This window comes from Apostichopus japonicus, chromosome 3 (assembly GCF_037975245.1).
Source record: "Apostichopus japonicus isolate 1M-3 chromosome 3, ASM3797524v1, whole genome shotgun sequence".
Lineage (NCBI taxonomy): Eukaryota > Metazoa > Echinodermata > Holothuroidea > Aspidochirotida > Stichopodidae > Apostichopus > Apostichopus japonicus.
This window is the reverse complement of record NC_092563.1, coordinates 19,746,463-19,761,820: the sequence shown is the minus strand read 5'-3', so window position 1 is coordinate 19,761,820 and position 15,358 is coordinate 19,746,463. Positions and strand designations below refer to the sequence as shown.

The following is a 15,358-nucleotide window of genomic DNA, read 5'->3' as shown; positions in this document are numbered from 1 at the left end:
TACCGGTAGTGGTTTGGACTTGATTCGCCGAGAGTATCCATGTAACCGAACGGTTGAAGGTAGAATACTGACGAAGGGAGCATTTATAAATAGTTTAAGAAAGTTTGCCATTGATGAAAATGTCATCGTAAGACCTGGCGTTGCGACAAGGATAAATATGCGTTGCCCTTTCACATTAATATTCACAATGTCAACACTACCATACACACACACACAAACATCGTTTCTTTGCTCAGTACAGCCATAAAGTTATGAAATGTACCATATATTGTCATTCTATTAAAGTTTGATGGTTTGGTATCACAAACTGACAAGATCCATGTTAACAACCGATTCTCGTGGACAGGGCTGATGCGACACTTTGTATCGTAAGCACTATTTCTAGTTTGCTCTTTCATAGTTGCTACTTCTAGCACACATTTTCTTCATCATAATCTTAAAGCAAATAGGCCTACGATAATATAAAAGAAAAAGGGATAACAACAAACGTGTAAAAAAAACAGAGACACAACCAACAACGTGTCACTGTGCTTCAATCACGACACATTTTTTTTATTGAATTTCTGTCTGCGATTGAAATGCCATACACTCACATTAGCTTAACTGAAAGTAGAGGTATTTGATGCCTCTTCGCCTCTTGTTAATGGCATCTAATATAGACGCGTATCATTGAGACCACTCCATGTTCTAAAAGATACCGCATTCACCAAAATTTCCAAAACCTCATATATCTCATTCGTTTTTTTGGCATAGTGTGCAATTCGTGATATATTAGAACGTAAATTGTAGAAATACGTTTTCTGCAAGCATGACTATAAGAAATTTCAATACAAGAACATCTTCCATTTCTTTTAATTGACAAGCATCTAACATGCATTAATTAACAAGCATCTAACAAGCATTTTTAACAAGTATCTTAATATCTCGTAATTACTCTTGTTACCCATTGGTGATATTTTGAGTATCTGGTATAAACCCCATTACTATCGTGTCGATCGCAACTAATTCCCCAACTGACAATACCCGTCAAGAACCAACGACTAGCTTTCTCCACTGCATACGGCCCACCGCTGTCTCCCTGACAAGCATCAGCTTCACCTCTATCATAAGCAGCACAGAACATATTTTTTGTAAAAACGAGTTTCTTTCGACGGAAATTTGTCTTGCATGTAGGGTATGGAATATATGGTATTTGCACTTCTTGTAGGTAAACTGATGCAGTGCCATCCTCAGTCGTAGTTCCCCATCCACTGATTCGCCCAGATACACCGGGGACTAGGAGCTCTCTGTCAATTGTCCTGTTCGCCAAGCATATTGTTCGTACGTAACTGCTGTACCTCTGCAGAGGCGTGGCTAATTTTATTAAAGCGATGTCGTTATTAAATGTATCGATGTCAAATTCTTCGTGTATGTAGAAAGCCTCAACCGGAACAGATATTTGACTATCCTCATCTGTCAATGTGTCATAATCCCCCAGTATTACGTATAGTTGCCTAGCACGCAAATTATTCATTACGTTAAAACAATGAGCAGCTGTTACGACCCATTGCCTGTCTATGAGAGACCCACCACATATGACACGACCACTCGGGTATCGTCCTCCTCTTAAAAATAGCCTCGCCATCCATGGGGCGGAGCCTCTCTCCGCGTCACGTCCTCCAACAACACTACCACTATGTACATCTCTCGTGTTGGCATCTTCTGAGACCTCGGGAGATGAAACAATTCCACATTCTTCAGAAGAGGAAAAAAAAACAGAATATAGCTAGTGTCAGTGGATTTGATATTAATGTTGTTTTCTTTCTCCCTTTAGAAATTATGGTCACAGAAATTTCTTCTCCTCTGTTCACTTACTTTTCTAATCGGAGCCAAACTTCAAAATTTCGCTCGAGTTTGACCCTTTGAACTTGCAAAAAGGATGCCAGGCAATTAAGTTCCTGGCAGGTTCATATCACTCATAAGCCTTGAAGTACATTGACGTATAACAAACAATATTGCATAATGTACATGGAATAGACTTGACAAAAGTGTTACAGCACTGCTTCAATAAGAACATAATTAAATTGCATGAATGATACGTTTTGTAAAAGTAAGCACTTTGATAACATTACAGACCCCTAACAAGTTCCACTGTGCTAAGTAGTTGAAGATTGTTCATGCGTGAAACAGAGTTGCAACCTTTGAACAATCACATTTTAAACAATGTCAACTGCAACATAACCTACATGGTGTTGTCATTGTTTATAATGTATTTCACCATTGTAACACGTTGCGCATATACACTGGAGCTGCTTCCAGTTTAAAGCTATAGTTTCCAAGTGTGTTGCAAATGACGTAAGTTGTTAAGCCAATTTACCATCATTGTTCAGAGTGTGCGGTATTACGTCAACTGCTGCTCTCGCCTGAGCAACAACATGTCCTTCACTGTCGGCTGCAACACAAACGTAAAGACCGCTGTCGTCAGTTGTGACGTCTCGTAAAAGAACGTCATCGACTTTCTATAAAACAAAGGATGTGAGAAGAAGTTGGAAAACCTTTAAGCCTTCAGCGGTAGATACAAACTCCGTCCTTTCGTTTATATCCGGAAAACCTAATCTATTAGCAATTGCAAAGTCGGCCACACTTTCTTTCTTAAAAATGTAACAGAAAAAATTCTAGGTTATTATATTGTCTGTGTTAAACTATGTAGAGCATGAATGGCAGTAAATGAACCACAATCTCCGTATATGTAACCAATATATACACATGGAATATAGGCTAAGCTTGATTCTTTAGAAGAACAAATCTCTAGCGTCATAAATTTTTATCCGTACTTGAAGAAAATGAAGTGACAAATTGCATAACAAGGCGATTCTTAGATATCATGTCCTCCTTTTGACTATTCTCTATTACTCAATGGTTCCCGGGCAATATATAACTTACTTGACCTCATTGTAAATCATTTAGTCCTATCAGGGAGTTGATATGGAACTACCTGTTCATATACCCCCTCCCCTCCCCTTCCCTCGCAATACCTCAATGGTACGTTGATTATAAACCAAGGGTGAACCGTCCTTCAACCAACTTAGTTGAAGCGTTTCAATACTGGACGAACACGTCAGAAGATGACTTTCACCATCGAAGACCGTTGCATTCTCTGGCTGTGAGTCAAACACATAACTAGTGGGGAAGTCTGTGTAATTAAAACAAGAGTTTTTTTTCTTCATATTGGACTTACAATGACATTATACTTGGATGAAAGAGAAAAAGTTTTGAATATGTAACAACATGTATATAGCTCTATAAATTTAAGGTTACGAATTTAACATGTATCAAGCAGTTAGCAAGTAAATTGATATGGTCACATAAGATGTGGGAAATGCTTGCAGAAGTAAAAAATTACCACGATGTATTATTATTATTACAATAAAGAAGGCATTCTGTTTCATGAAGTAGAGAACAATGTAGATTAAACTCACAAGCCCGTGCAGTAACGTCGGTTCTTCTGCCATCTGAGCTGGTGGCAACACATTTGTAGGTCCCATGATGATGAACCTCTATGTCGGTTATTATCAAGCTATTATCACGTAGCAGAACGAGTCCATTTACAAGCTCTGCATGAAAAGATAGGGTACCAAACTGATTGGCAGAGTTTCAATTATAGATGGAATTCATACAGAATTGTTTGGATATATTTGGACAATTAGGTATTGCATGCTCTGAAGTTCCAAATTAAATTATCCAGTAGGCAATCATAATTCTGGCAAAAATTTGTGTAATTTGTACAGATACTGACATTTCTAAAGAGGCTCTTTTTACATTGTGCTGTGACCTTTTTTTATTTCTTGACCTTGAGTGGATAATAAATATTAATTCAGTGATGTTTAACAATCTCAAAGGCGGACTAATAAGAAATTGGCAAATGAAGTATAAGCATCTTCGTTTCGACAGATATGACCTATCTGTGTTTTAAATTACTCTTTTTATTTAGTGGTACGTTTTGAATAAACCGATTGTGTGACAATATTTATCATCTGTCGATACTTTATTTGCTGAATTAACAAAAAATATTTACCACTGTCGTGTCGGATTATGTTGGAAAACATAGACAATTTAAAATAAGTTTTCTATTGATCGAAGCCTCACGTCATAAAATGAGACAATTTACTTCACCTGTTTCGGTATCACCTTACCCCATGCACCAATACGTTGATATGTAACTAAAGACGGATATGTTTATTACCTTGAGCAAGTTGGATATCATCTTTAAACCAAGTGACTTCAGCACTCGCGTCATCAACTTCACAATGTAATATGACTACATCTCCAAGAGTTAATTCGGTGTCTTCGGGGCGCTTCAAGAATTCGAGCTGTCGGCTGGCGACATTTGTCGCAGTGGGCAGAGGAGTAACAGCTGTAAGAACCAAAATGCTTATTGTATGAGACAATTTATTTTGTTCTATATCCGTCATATATATATATATATATATATATATATATATATATATATATATATATATATATATATATATGTATATATGTATATATATATATATATATATATATATATATATATATATATATATATATATATCTACTCCCTGCATTGTTTACAAGATAAATCTATTTTACTAGTCTAACTGACAAGATGCTGTCCCTTTCTGCTCTTCTGGTGGGACAATCATTCCCCCACATCCACCCGCGCCCGGGAATGTAGCAAACTTAATTGCTAAGAACAATTGGTAAGATTAGATAAGATTATAGAGTAAAAATAGAGGGCCGTTCATAATGTCTACAATTAAGCAACAAAAGTAAGTAAATTAAACAAGTTGAAACTTCCCTGCAAATTGCTTTTGCTTTTTTATATGAAACTTTTAAGTGCTTCTGCTGAAAAGAGCATGCTGAAAACTAAAAGGTTCAAAACTATAACTGTATGAAATACCGGCTCTCAGACTTTCAGCGACCGGTATCACGTTATGAATTGAAGAACTAACTTAATATCCTAGAATACCTTTAACGCATCACGAATATACCAGACATACCGTAAGGATGTGCTAGTTTATAAACTAGGTTCGTGTAGATTTAGTAACCAAATGTGTGTCATTTGTGTGTCCCTTTTGGTCTTTTATCTACACAAATTAGTCTCAAATAACATCAGATAGCATCAAATAACAATTCTTTAATATGAAATATTGGATTGTTTTTCAATGTGTAATCATAAATTAATTTAAAAATTATGATCTCATTACTTAAACGATCTTTGATGCCATAAGGATACAAAACGTTTGACTTATCAATTTTATTTCCAAACTGCAAACGAAAAATGGTACATTCATTTGTTACAAGAATTTTAAATTCAACGAATCATAAATCGCTCAATAACTAAGGTTCGGTGACAAAATTTAGAAAAGGTCTTACTTAGTTTATTTGCAAAGTTAATTTGAATAGTAGTCAGTCACATGATTCACCTATAGACACAAGCCTCAGTAAGGTGTGGATATAAAATATGTGCTAATACATATATTCCGAATTAAAAGAAGGATCAAGGCCAACAAGTATGTTCTTCATATGAAAATGTATGATTTTTAAATCTTTGTAAAAGTATGTCACAATGAAAGTAAACAAAGAAAATGTATAATATATAAACCTTAATATTCATTATGGTGGTCGAGTTTAAATACATAAGTGCATAACTATATATATCAACTTTCATTCGTACGTACATATCTTTAATTTTCTTTTCACCATCATTTGACATATTCCTCACGTCCTTTTTAATTCCTCCCTATTTGCTCACTCCGAAACATTGGCGAATTATTTACCAGTCTTCACATTTGATACACCTTCTAAGGGTAAGCATCCAACTGCTTCGTCTTTACTATGACCACAATTATGACTCCAATATCGTTTTAGGAGAGTCTTGTAAAGTTAGCGATGACTCAGCACATGCCACATTATCTAACCAAATCCTTCCAGATCCTTCACCGTAGTGCGCTGAGGATCTCGCACGGACAGCTCCTGGATAGCCCAGCTGTTTACAGACGACCGTCGCATCAATTATATCCCACGAGTCGTCACAAACCGTTCCCCATTCACCATTCACAAATACCTCCGCTCTACCTGCATTCGGTGTACTTCCACCAGCAAGACCAAGACTTGCAATGCCCGAATCGACCAAACATTTTTGATTACAACAAATAACATATAATCTAATTCTTCCCGGATTTGTGTAGCTTTTTAACGCCTACATTGAAAGCTCAACGTGGATTGCTTTTTCTTTTCGGACTCGAAGTATAATTATCTCACGTGAAACGTCTGCAAAAGCTGCGCCAAGCTTATTTAATGCATATTTGCACAATTCAACGAAGGATACCAAATGCTTGCGATCATTTGATACCTTTTAACGATAACCACACGATTAAATAAAAAGTACTTATGGTGTGGGCTGGATCGTAACTCTTGGTCATCTTATTATGAAATAACGGACGAAAGAGTAATTTCTTATCCATCTTCATTGCAAATTATGGTTTATTTTGTACTAACAATTAAGTATACGGAAGAGTAAAATATTTTACACTATTCAACCAATAATATAAAGTACCTTCCTTGTTTCTCTCTTGTGCTGCTTCCTATGCCCCCCCCCCCTACCCACAAGAAAAATAAGTGGCTACATACCTAGAGCAACAGTTGGAACATCTAAGGGTAAACATTTAACACCAGCATCTTCTTTATGATTACAATTGTGAACTCCAATTTCACTTTTAGGACAGTCTTGTAAAGAAAGCGATGAATCAGCACATGCCACATCATCTAACCAAATCCTTCCAGATCCTCTACCATAGTGCGCCGAGGATCTCGCACGGACAGCTCCTGGATAGCCCAGCTGTCTACAGACGACCGTCGCATCAACGATATCCCACGAGTCGTCACAAACCGTTCCCCATTCACCATTCACATATACCTCCACTCTACCTGCATTCGGTGAACTTCCACCAACGAGACGAATACTTGCAATGCCTGAAACGACCAATCAGTTTTGATTACAACCATAACACATACACTTATTCTACCAGGCCTTTTTTAGCTTTTTAACGCCTGCATTGAAAAGCTCAACGTGGTTTTCCTTTTTCGTTTTGGACTCGAAGTATGTATGTTTCTATATACTTTAGATCCTCATGCAAGCAGGAACTCGCAAAGAAGCCTCGTTGGCTTATCAAAGCCGCGGGGTGACCGAAGTCAGTCTCTTAGATTCCTATTTAACGTCAATGATTATAAATTGTAAACTGTCAATAACTCTGTAACTGGACGACATACATTAATCTTGGAGTGACTCGAACTGGAGACCCAATGATTGGAAGGCACCGGCGTTAACCACTGAGCTAACACTCCTTCTCATAATAACATGTTAGCCTTATTATCTCATGTGTCTTATTCTAATTATCTTATCAAAGTCTAATTATCTCATGTGAAACGTCTGCAAAAGCTAAACAAAGCTTATTTTATGCATATTTTCACTTTTCAACGAAGGATACCAAATGCTTACGATCATTTGATACCTTTTAACGATAACCACTTATGTAATTAAAAAGTACTTATCGTTTGAGCTGGATCGTAATTCTTCGTAATTATATTATGAACACACAGAAATGCGACCAATTTATTGTCCATCTTCATTGCAAAAATCATGGTTTTATTTTGTACTAACAATTAAGTATACGGAAGAGTAAAATATTTTACACTATTCAACCAATAACATGAAGTGCCTTCCTTGTTTTTCCCTCGTGCTGCTTCCCTTGCCCCCACCCACCCCTTACCCACAAGGAAAATAAATGGCTACATACCGGGAGCAACAGCAGTCGGAACTTCTAAGGGTAAACAGTCAACACCAGCATCTTCTTTATGATTACAATTGTGATCTCCAATTTCATTTTTAGGACAGTCTTGTAAAGAAAGCGATGACACAGCACATGCCACATTATCCAACCAAATCCTTCCAGATCCTTCACCGTAGTGCGCTGAGGATCTCGCACGGACAGCGCCTGGATAGCCAAGCTGTATACAGACGACCGTTGCATCAATGATATCCCATGAGTCGTCACAAACCGTTCCCCATTCATTATTCACCAAGACTTCCACTCTTCCAACATTTTCCGTTGGTCCACCAGCGAGACAAATGCTTTGAATGACTGACAGGTAGGGAAGGACAGATTATTACACATGAATTCATAACGTATTGTTCTTTTGTAATACAATTTGACATTCATAAGACGTTATATGAAATGAATGATTAGCATTTACCTATAAAGAGTGGTTATTCTGTGCAAATTGTCAGATTCAAAGCACCGGGGTGCTATCTGTACAATCATAACACTTGAGTTATACGCCCTCAATTACAGTTATGCAATGCCAATTTTTACGCAATCACACACTAGTAGAATCATTGTGGTCGAGTGGTCCGGACTTTGGTCTGTGACAAAAGATACAGGGTTCGATTCTTACTTTGCCTGATGAGTCCCAAAAGGACGAAACCGGTCGTAAAGTGGAATTTTTCTGGTGTGTTATTCTATATTTAGTTACTGTATATATAGTTATACATATATATTTATATAGATATAGATAGATATAGATATATTTCTATATATATATATATATATATATATAGAAATAGATATAATATCAACTCTGTACAACGTCAGAGTCGACACATCACAGGAATCGTGTCAAACTGTTCCCTTTACTAATCGGCAGAAGGCAAAACCCTGACTAATTCTCTCCTGTTTGCGTCTCCAAAATCATTTAGTTTTTATAGCAAGAACGTCTATGTGTATAATTGTAATTAGTATTTCGTTTTGAACAATAATCAAGCCATCTATTCGAGATAAGCTATTTGGATGAAGATTTCTCAGCATTTATACCAACTGCCAAAAACATACGACTTGACAATAACATAAGCAATAGTTGTAATTCCAGCATTCGAAACTTATTCAAGGTGTGGCTAATATTTCCAGACGCTTGCAACACCATCGTATAGAAACATTCCATGATGTATAAGTACATTGCATGAAATATTGCTTTCTAAAATTATGGTAACAACGGCAGTGCTGAATAGCCATATAAATGTTATTACTAAACAACCATTTTTGTTTTAAATAAACAATTTCCAATTGAGGTTCATGTCACAAATGCCTTGGCGCCTGTTTGATAGAGAAGGTATAGTAGAGAAGAGTACAAAGCGAGGATTTACCTTTTGAATTACACAACCAACACGACAAGGTAATTATCAAGAAGAAAGTTTCTCTGCTTAATACCGTCATCTCTTCTTCAGAAGTCAGAACCGTTTACTTTTATATCACTGACAATACGACCAGATCACAGAAAACCCGCGAGAGAACCTATATCAATCTGGTTATCGCTTTGTTGAGTGTATGTTTGTACCATCTGAGACTTGAGTGAGGTGCCCTTGTTCCACTTCCGACTGTGAGCAAAATATAGCAAACTGTCAGACACCATCGACATTGCTGCAGAAATAGAATGAAACGTCAAATGTGATATATCGTTTACTATCACATGGCTAGCAGTCCGGGGTAAACTGGGGAAGATCCACTCAGTGCCGCTTACCTTAGTTTTTCCCAAAGAACTCCTGCGCACAGTAGTAATCCCATTAAATAACACTCATGCACCGCTATTGTGTCATGAAAGTATTACGCAGGATGAGCCACTGATTCACAGATATACTACATGAACTTGCGGATTTCCTGTGTCAGGCAACATTTCCATGCATAAAATGACACGACCTTGGCTAACCGGAATGTTACCTTGTTTTCGCATTCAGACTTAAAGGAAAATGAGAGTTACCGAGCAAATTCTTCGAACAGACAACTTTTGTCAGCTACTGACAATCGAACATAATTATTATTGCCAAATGACATGTTATAATTATAACGAGGGAGACGTTTGTAGACTGAATGATTATTTTATCAACCAGTTTTTCTGTCTTTGTTATTTGCTGCTATCGCGAGACGAGCAGTGGATCAGATCCGAATCATATCTCATGCTCTATGATAACTTCCCAGTGTCAACACTCTCTAACTCTGGATAGGACGTAAGGGGAAGAAAGAGTGGTCTGAGATTATTTCATGTGATGGGCAGATGTAGCTTATTTAACGATTTCTTTTTATATTTTTAATAGATATTTTGAAGTTTCTGTTCAGGCCGCCCAAAGATCTCATAGAATCGTGCCACTGAACAACACAGCGAATTTTAAATATATGCATGTATTCATCTGTGGTTATGTGGTAATTAACAAATAAAATCTAAGAATGTAGAATGTCAAGCTAAATGAAGTTACGCAAAGTAGAATATCACATAACAATAAGCTATTGTTGGATTTGCCTAACTAATTAAAGTGACAGCGTTCCATTTTATCTGAAATACGCAAAGTCGATATATTTAGTTACCGGTTCTTAATCAAACATAACCTATAAAACTGAAAGTCGCCTAGCAATTATAGGTGTTACACGTTTAACAGTTGCAATATCCATTCACACGAAATGGGTTGCCGACTTATGATTTATTTGCACTGAAAGCATGGAACCAGTCAAAACTTCTAGTTGCAAGCGTTTACAGTTCAGGCACTGCTTTTTTTTGGAATTCTAACGACATGAATTCACGGTTTTAATGTAATCGTTTAAAAGACAGTATCTCTACTGGAAACGTTATAAAACAGTGTAATACTATACATGAACATGGTTAAACAAGTGTGTTATTACACTGGGAGCATGTTGGAACCACTTAGTGAGTATACTTACCACGCCAACCCAAATTCCCCAACTAACTTTTATCAAACAGGTCTTCCATAACAACTCCCTGGTCTAACCCTATAAACAAATGTACCTCGAATATCAAAGCGCCCGCTAATATCTCAATGTCACCCATCACAATTCGCAGGGCCAGTCATTGCTCTTGCTTTCCCACCTTTATGTTCCATGTTAATGTTATTCGTCTGTGCGACTGAGCACAGAGAGGTTTTTTTTTTTGATGTGGTTGAGCCATCGTCAGTGATGATAATACTGTATTCGTTACAAAAGATAAAATCCATTTTATGCTGGGAGATTCATTGGTAATTTGTTTGTTCGTTAATAGATATATACCCAACATTATTTAACAAGTAATTCCCTTATTGGTGTATTAAATTGACGAGTACTAAAGATATGCATGTGTCCATCGAGCGGCCTGTTGTCGTCGGCTGGCGACGGTGACGGCAGACCGCCAGATGAATACATGCATAGATTTGAGATTCGTTGTGTTGTTGAGTGGCACGATTCTATGAGACGGGTGATGATCGAGTTTTCAGCCGAAGGTGACGACTTCCCGCCCAAAGAATACATGCATAGACTTCGAACGGGCTGTGTTGTTCAGTTGTACGATTCTATGAGATGGTGCGAAGGCCAACTTTTCAGCCGTCGGCAACGGTAGGCCGCCAGATTTATTCGTGCATAGAATATGCATGATTCTATGAGGCCTAACAAAGGCCGAGTTTTCAGCCGACGACGACGGCTGCCCGCCCGGTGAACACAATCATTTATTTGAAACTCGTTGTGTTATCAGGTGTCAACAATTGCTAATGCTCTTTTTTCTGATAATAGGCATACCAATATTTTCTTTAAGTTCGAAAGACTAAATAGAATACATGATATCGTCTCTGCTTAACGAAATAAATTTGCTGATTGGTTTGCTGCTAATAATGTATCACTATTGCTAATAAATTTAATACCTTTTTTTACCAACTTAGGGCCGTCTTTAGCGAGTCAAATCAAGCATCATAGTATGTCATCTAAAGTTACACGTAGCAGTGCAATTGGACGTTCTACATTTATATACCCTGTTACCGAGGATGAGTTATTTAAAGAAGCAACCTCTTGCCTCAAACCCAAAAAGGCTGGAGGATACGACGAGTTTAATCCTGGCATTATTCGACACATTATCCCTTTTATTACTAAACCATATACTCATATTTGCAATATTTCATTCAATACTGGTATCTTTCCTGACATATTAAAAGCTGCAAAAGTTATTTCTATTTATAAAAAAGGTGACAATGATAAAATCGAAAATTATAGACCGATATCTTTATTATCATGTTGTTCAAAAATTATAGAGAGATTAATGTTCAATCGTACACTACATTTTCTAGATAAGATCAACATTTTATGTCACCAACAGTATGAATTCCGCCCTAATCATTCTACAGAATTTGCACTGGCAGATGCTATTGATAACTTAGACAACAGTCTTGATCAGAATAAAACTTGCATTGGGGTTTTCCTTGACCTTTCTAAGGCTTTGATACTATAGATCATACCATCCTATCGAACAAATTGCAACATTGCGGGATAAGAAGTACAACTTTAATCTGGATTAATAGCTATTTAACTGACCGTTTTCAATATGTTTCCTACAATAATGATCCTTCCCAACTAGGAAGAATTCAATGTGGTGTTCCACAGGGCTCTATTCTAGGACCCTTACTGTTTATTCTATAAACGTGTGGCGTGTGTCGTCATTAGCCAACTTTACCCTGTTGCGATGACACAAGTAGTTTCTTTGAATCTGACTCATATGAATCTTTTCAAATACAGTATCTGCGGAATTGAATAAATTAACGATTGGTTTGCAGCCAACAAACTCTCACTAAACATTGATAAGACAAGTCATATAGCTTTAACACCCCACGAAATGTTAACTGGAATAAAGAAGTTATTATGGGAGGGCGTATTCTCAAACACGTCCACAGTACAAAATTTCTAGGTGTTTTAATTGACAGTAGACTTACATGGTGTGATTACATTTCATTCATTTGCAAAAACAAATGGCCAGCAACTCGGGTACGTTATCTAATACGTCTTTAGACGTAATTTAACCAAATCTTTTATTGAATCTTATTGATTATATTATTATTACGTATTTGCTATAATTCAACTTATCATGTTTATCACGTTATCATATTAACATCATGCTTAAATGTATATCACATGTTTATAGATGGCACGTAATTAATATGTAAATACTTCTAATTGTAAACGCCTCTTTTCTTTTCACAGGGGGCCTCTGCATTGTTAAACTATGAATAGATTTTCAGAGGACTTCCCCTCACATAGTATTTTTGTTAGAATACAAATAAATCAAATCAAACAAATGAATGCAGACACGGTCAATAAAAATCGGTAAGTGCCACCGTCGCGTCGCACTTTTATTCCTTCAAGCCCAAACAAGCTCGAATGAGCATTATTACATGCATATATGTTGTAGGCCAACGTGTCGAAGCTACGTAGGCTGAACTACAGTGTTAACATATGTACAAGCGGCCTGTTTTGGTGACAAATATTGGCACACTCTATAGATTTCTGTATTGAGAAGCCGGATCTCGAAAGAGAAACTTCGAAAAGACTGTTATATGAACTTGAACATATATACCTATATATAGAGTAAGTAAGTATATATGTATAAAAACCACGCACACGCACACACATAAATAAAGTAAAAAAAGAAAAAAAATCTCCATTTATTCAGCATATTTTATATTTTTAATATACCATATACATATTGTTATAATTATAATGACCTTTTACAATTCTTGCATACTCTTGCATATTCTTGCATAAAAAAAGAAAATAAAGAACATAAAGTTCATAAAGTAACTTAAAGTAACTTTAAAGTAAATAAAGTAAATACGCAATAAAGTATATAATGTATATCATGTAAATATAGTAAATATGGTAAATAAAGTAAATAAAGTAAACAAAGTTAATAAAGTAAATAAAGTATTAAAATAAATAAAGTAAATGTAGTCACATTTGTCACCAGTATCGAACAATGGCGAATTCTGTTTTGGTGACAAATATTGGCACACTCTATAGTAAATAAAGTCAATAAAGTCAATAATTCAATACAGTAAATACAGTAAATAAAGTAAAAAACGTATGTAACATAAATAAAGTAAATAAAGTAAATAAAGAAAATAAAGAAAATAAAGTAAATAAAGAAAATAAAGTAAATAAGTTAATAAAGTAATAAAGTAAATGTAGGCACATTTGTCACCAGTATCGAACAATGGCGAATTCTGTTTTGGTGACAAATATTGGCACACTCTATAGAGATCTTTATTGAGAAGCCGGATCTTGAAAGAGAAACTTCGAAAAGACTCTGTTACGTGAAATTGAACGACAAATGCAAAGAAATATATATAATTGAAATTGTAGAGAAAGTAATTAATTCTATATATAATTGTATATACAAGCCATACACACACGCACATATATACATATATATATTTAGATAGAATAATTGTATATACAAACCACACACACTCACAAGCATACATATACATATATATATATATATATTTATATACATATATATATACATATATATATATATATACATATATATACACACACATACATATACATATATACATATATATATATATATACATATATACATATATATATATACATATATATATATATATAATAAATAAATAAAGTACATAAACTAATCAAAGTAAATAGAGTAAATAAAGTAACTAAAGTAAATAAAATAAGTAAAGTAAATAAAGTATCTAGAGTAAATAAATTAAAAAATTAATAAAGTACATAAAGTACGTAAAGTAAAGAAAGTATATACAGGTAATATAGTAAACAAATGAAATAAAGTAAATACAGTACTGTATATAATGTAAATTTAGTAAATCTAGTAAATCAACTAAAGAAAGTAAATAAAGTAAACAAAGTAAATGTAGTCACATTTGTCACCAGTATCGAACAATGGCGAATTCTGTTTTGGTGACAAATATTGGCACACTCAATAGTAAATAAAGTAAATAAAGTCAATAAAGTCAATACAGTAAATACATTTAATACAGTAAATAAAGTAAAAACGTATGTAACATAAATAAAGTAAATATGCAATTGTATATACAACCCACACACACACGCACACACATATATATAAAGTAAGTAAAGTATATATTTATATATATATATATATATACAAACCACACACACGCATACATATAAATAACACAAATAAAGAAAATAAAGTAAATAAAATAAAGTTAATAAAGTAACTAAAGTACATAAAGTAAAGAAAGTAAAGAACGTAAATACGATATGCAATTGTATATACAAGCCACACACACACACGCACCCATATACATATATATATAAAGTATATATATAAAGTATATATATATATATATAAAGTATATATATATATATATAAAGTATATATATATATATATACACAAACCACACACACGCACACATATAAATAACATAAATAAAGAAAATAAAGAAGTTCATAAACTAACTTTAAAGTA

The 15,358-nt window shown here is 35.0% G+C and overlaps 1 protein-coding gene across 2 annotated transcripts; it reads right to left on the bottom strand.

The window, feature by feature from the left end:
* Positions 1–280: 280 nt before the first annotated feature.
* LOC139965378 (neurotrypsin-like) lies at positions 281–9,718 on the bottom strand. 2 transcript variants are annotated; one of them, XM_071967680.1, is made up of 9 exons: positions 9,598–9,718; positions 9,224–9,497; positions 7,821–8,165; positions 6,655–6,996; positions 4,223–4,393; positions 3,459–3,593; positions 3,015–3,172; positions 2,357–2,498; positions 281–1,734 (listed from the first exon to the last, which is right to left on the bottom strand). In XM_071967680.1, the coding sequence occupies exons 2-9, from the start codon at positions 9,291–9,293 to the stop codon at positions 917–919; spliced, it is 2,181 nt and encodes a 726-aa protein (XP_071823781.1). In that variant the 5' UTR covers positions 9,294–9,497; positions 9,598–9,718; the 3' UTR covers positions 281–916. The 2 variants fall into 2 exon arrangements, with proteins under 2 accessions (XP_071823781.1, XP_071823780.1); XM_071967679.1 differs by having other exon boundaries at positions 9,224–9,673.
* Positions 9,719–15,358: the final 5,640 nt, after the last annotated feature.

Excerpts from the sequence above, each read along its gene's own strand:
- LOC139965378 (XM_071967680.1), bottom strand. The coding sequence starts at position 9,293 with ATGACGGTATTAAGCAGAGAAACTTTCTTCTTGATAATTACCTTGTCG. Across the intron at positions 4,394-6,654 it reads TGTTCCAACTGTTGCTCTAG|CTGTTACTCCTCTGCCCACT; the intron begins GTATGTAGCCAC and ends TGGTTCTTACAG. Across the intron at positions 3,173-3,458 it reads CGACGTTACTGCACGGGCTT|ACTTCCCCACTAGTTATGTG; the intron begins GTGAGTTTAATC and ends TTAATTACACAG.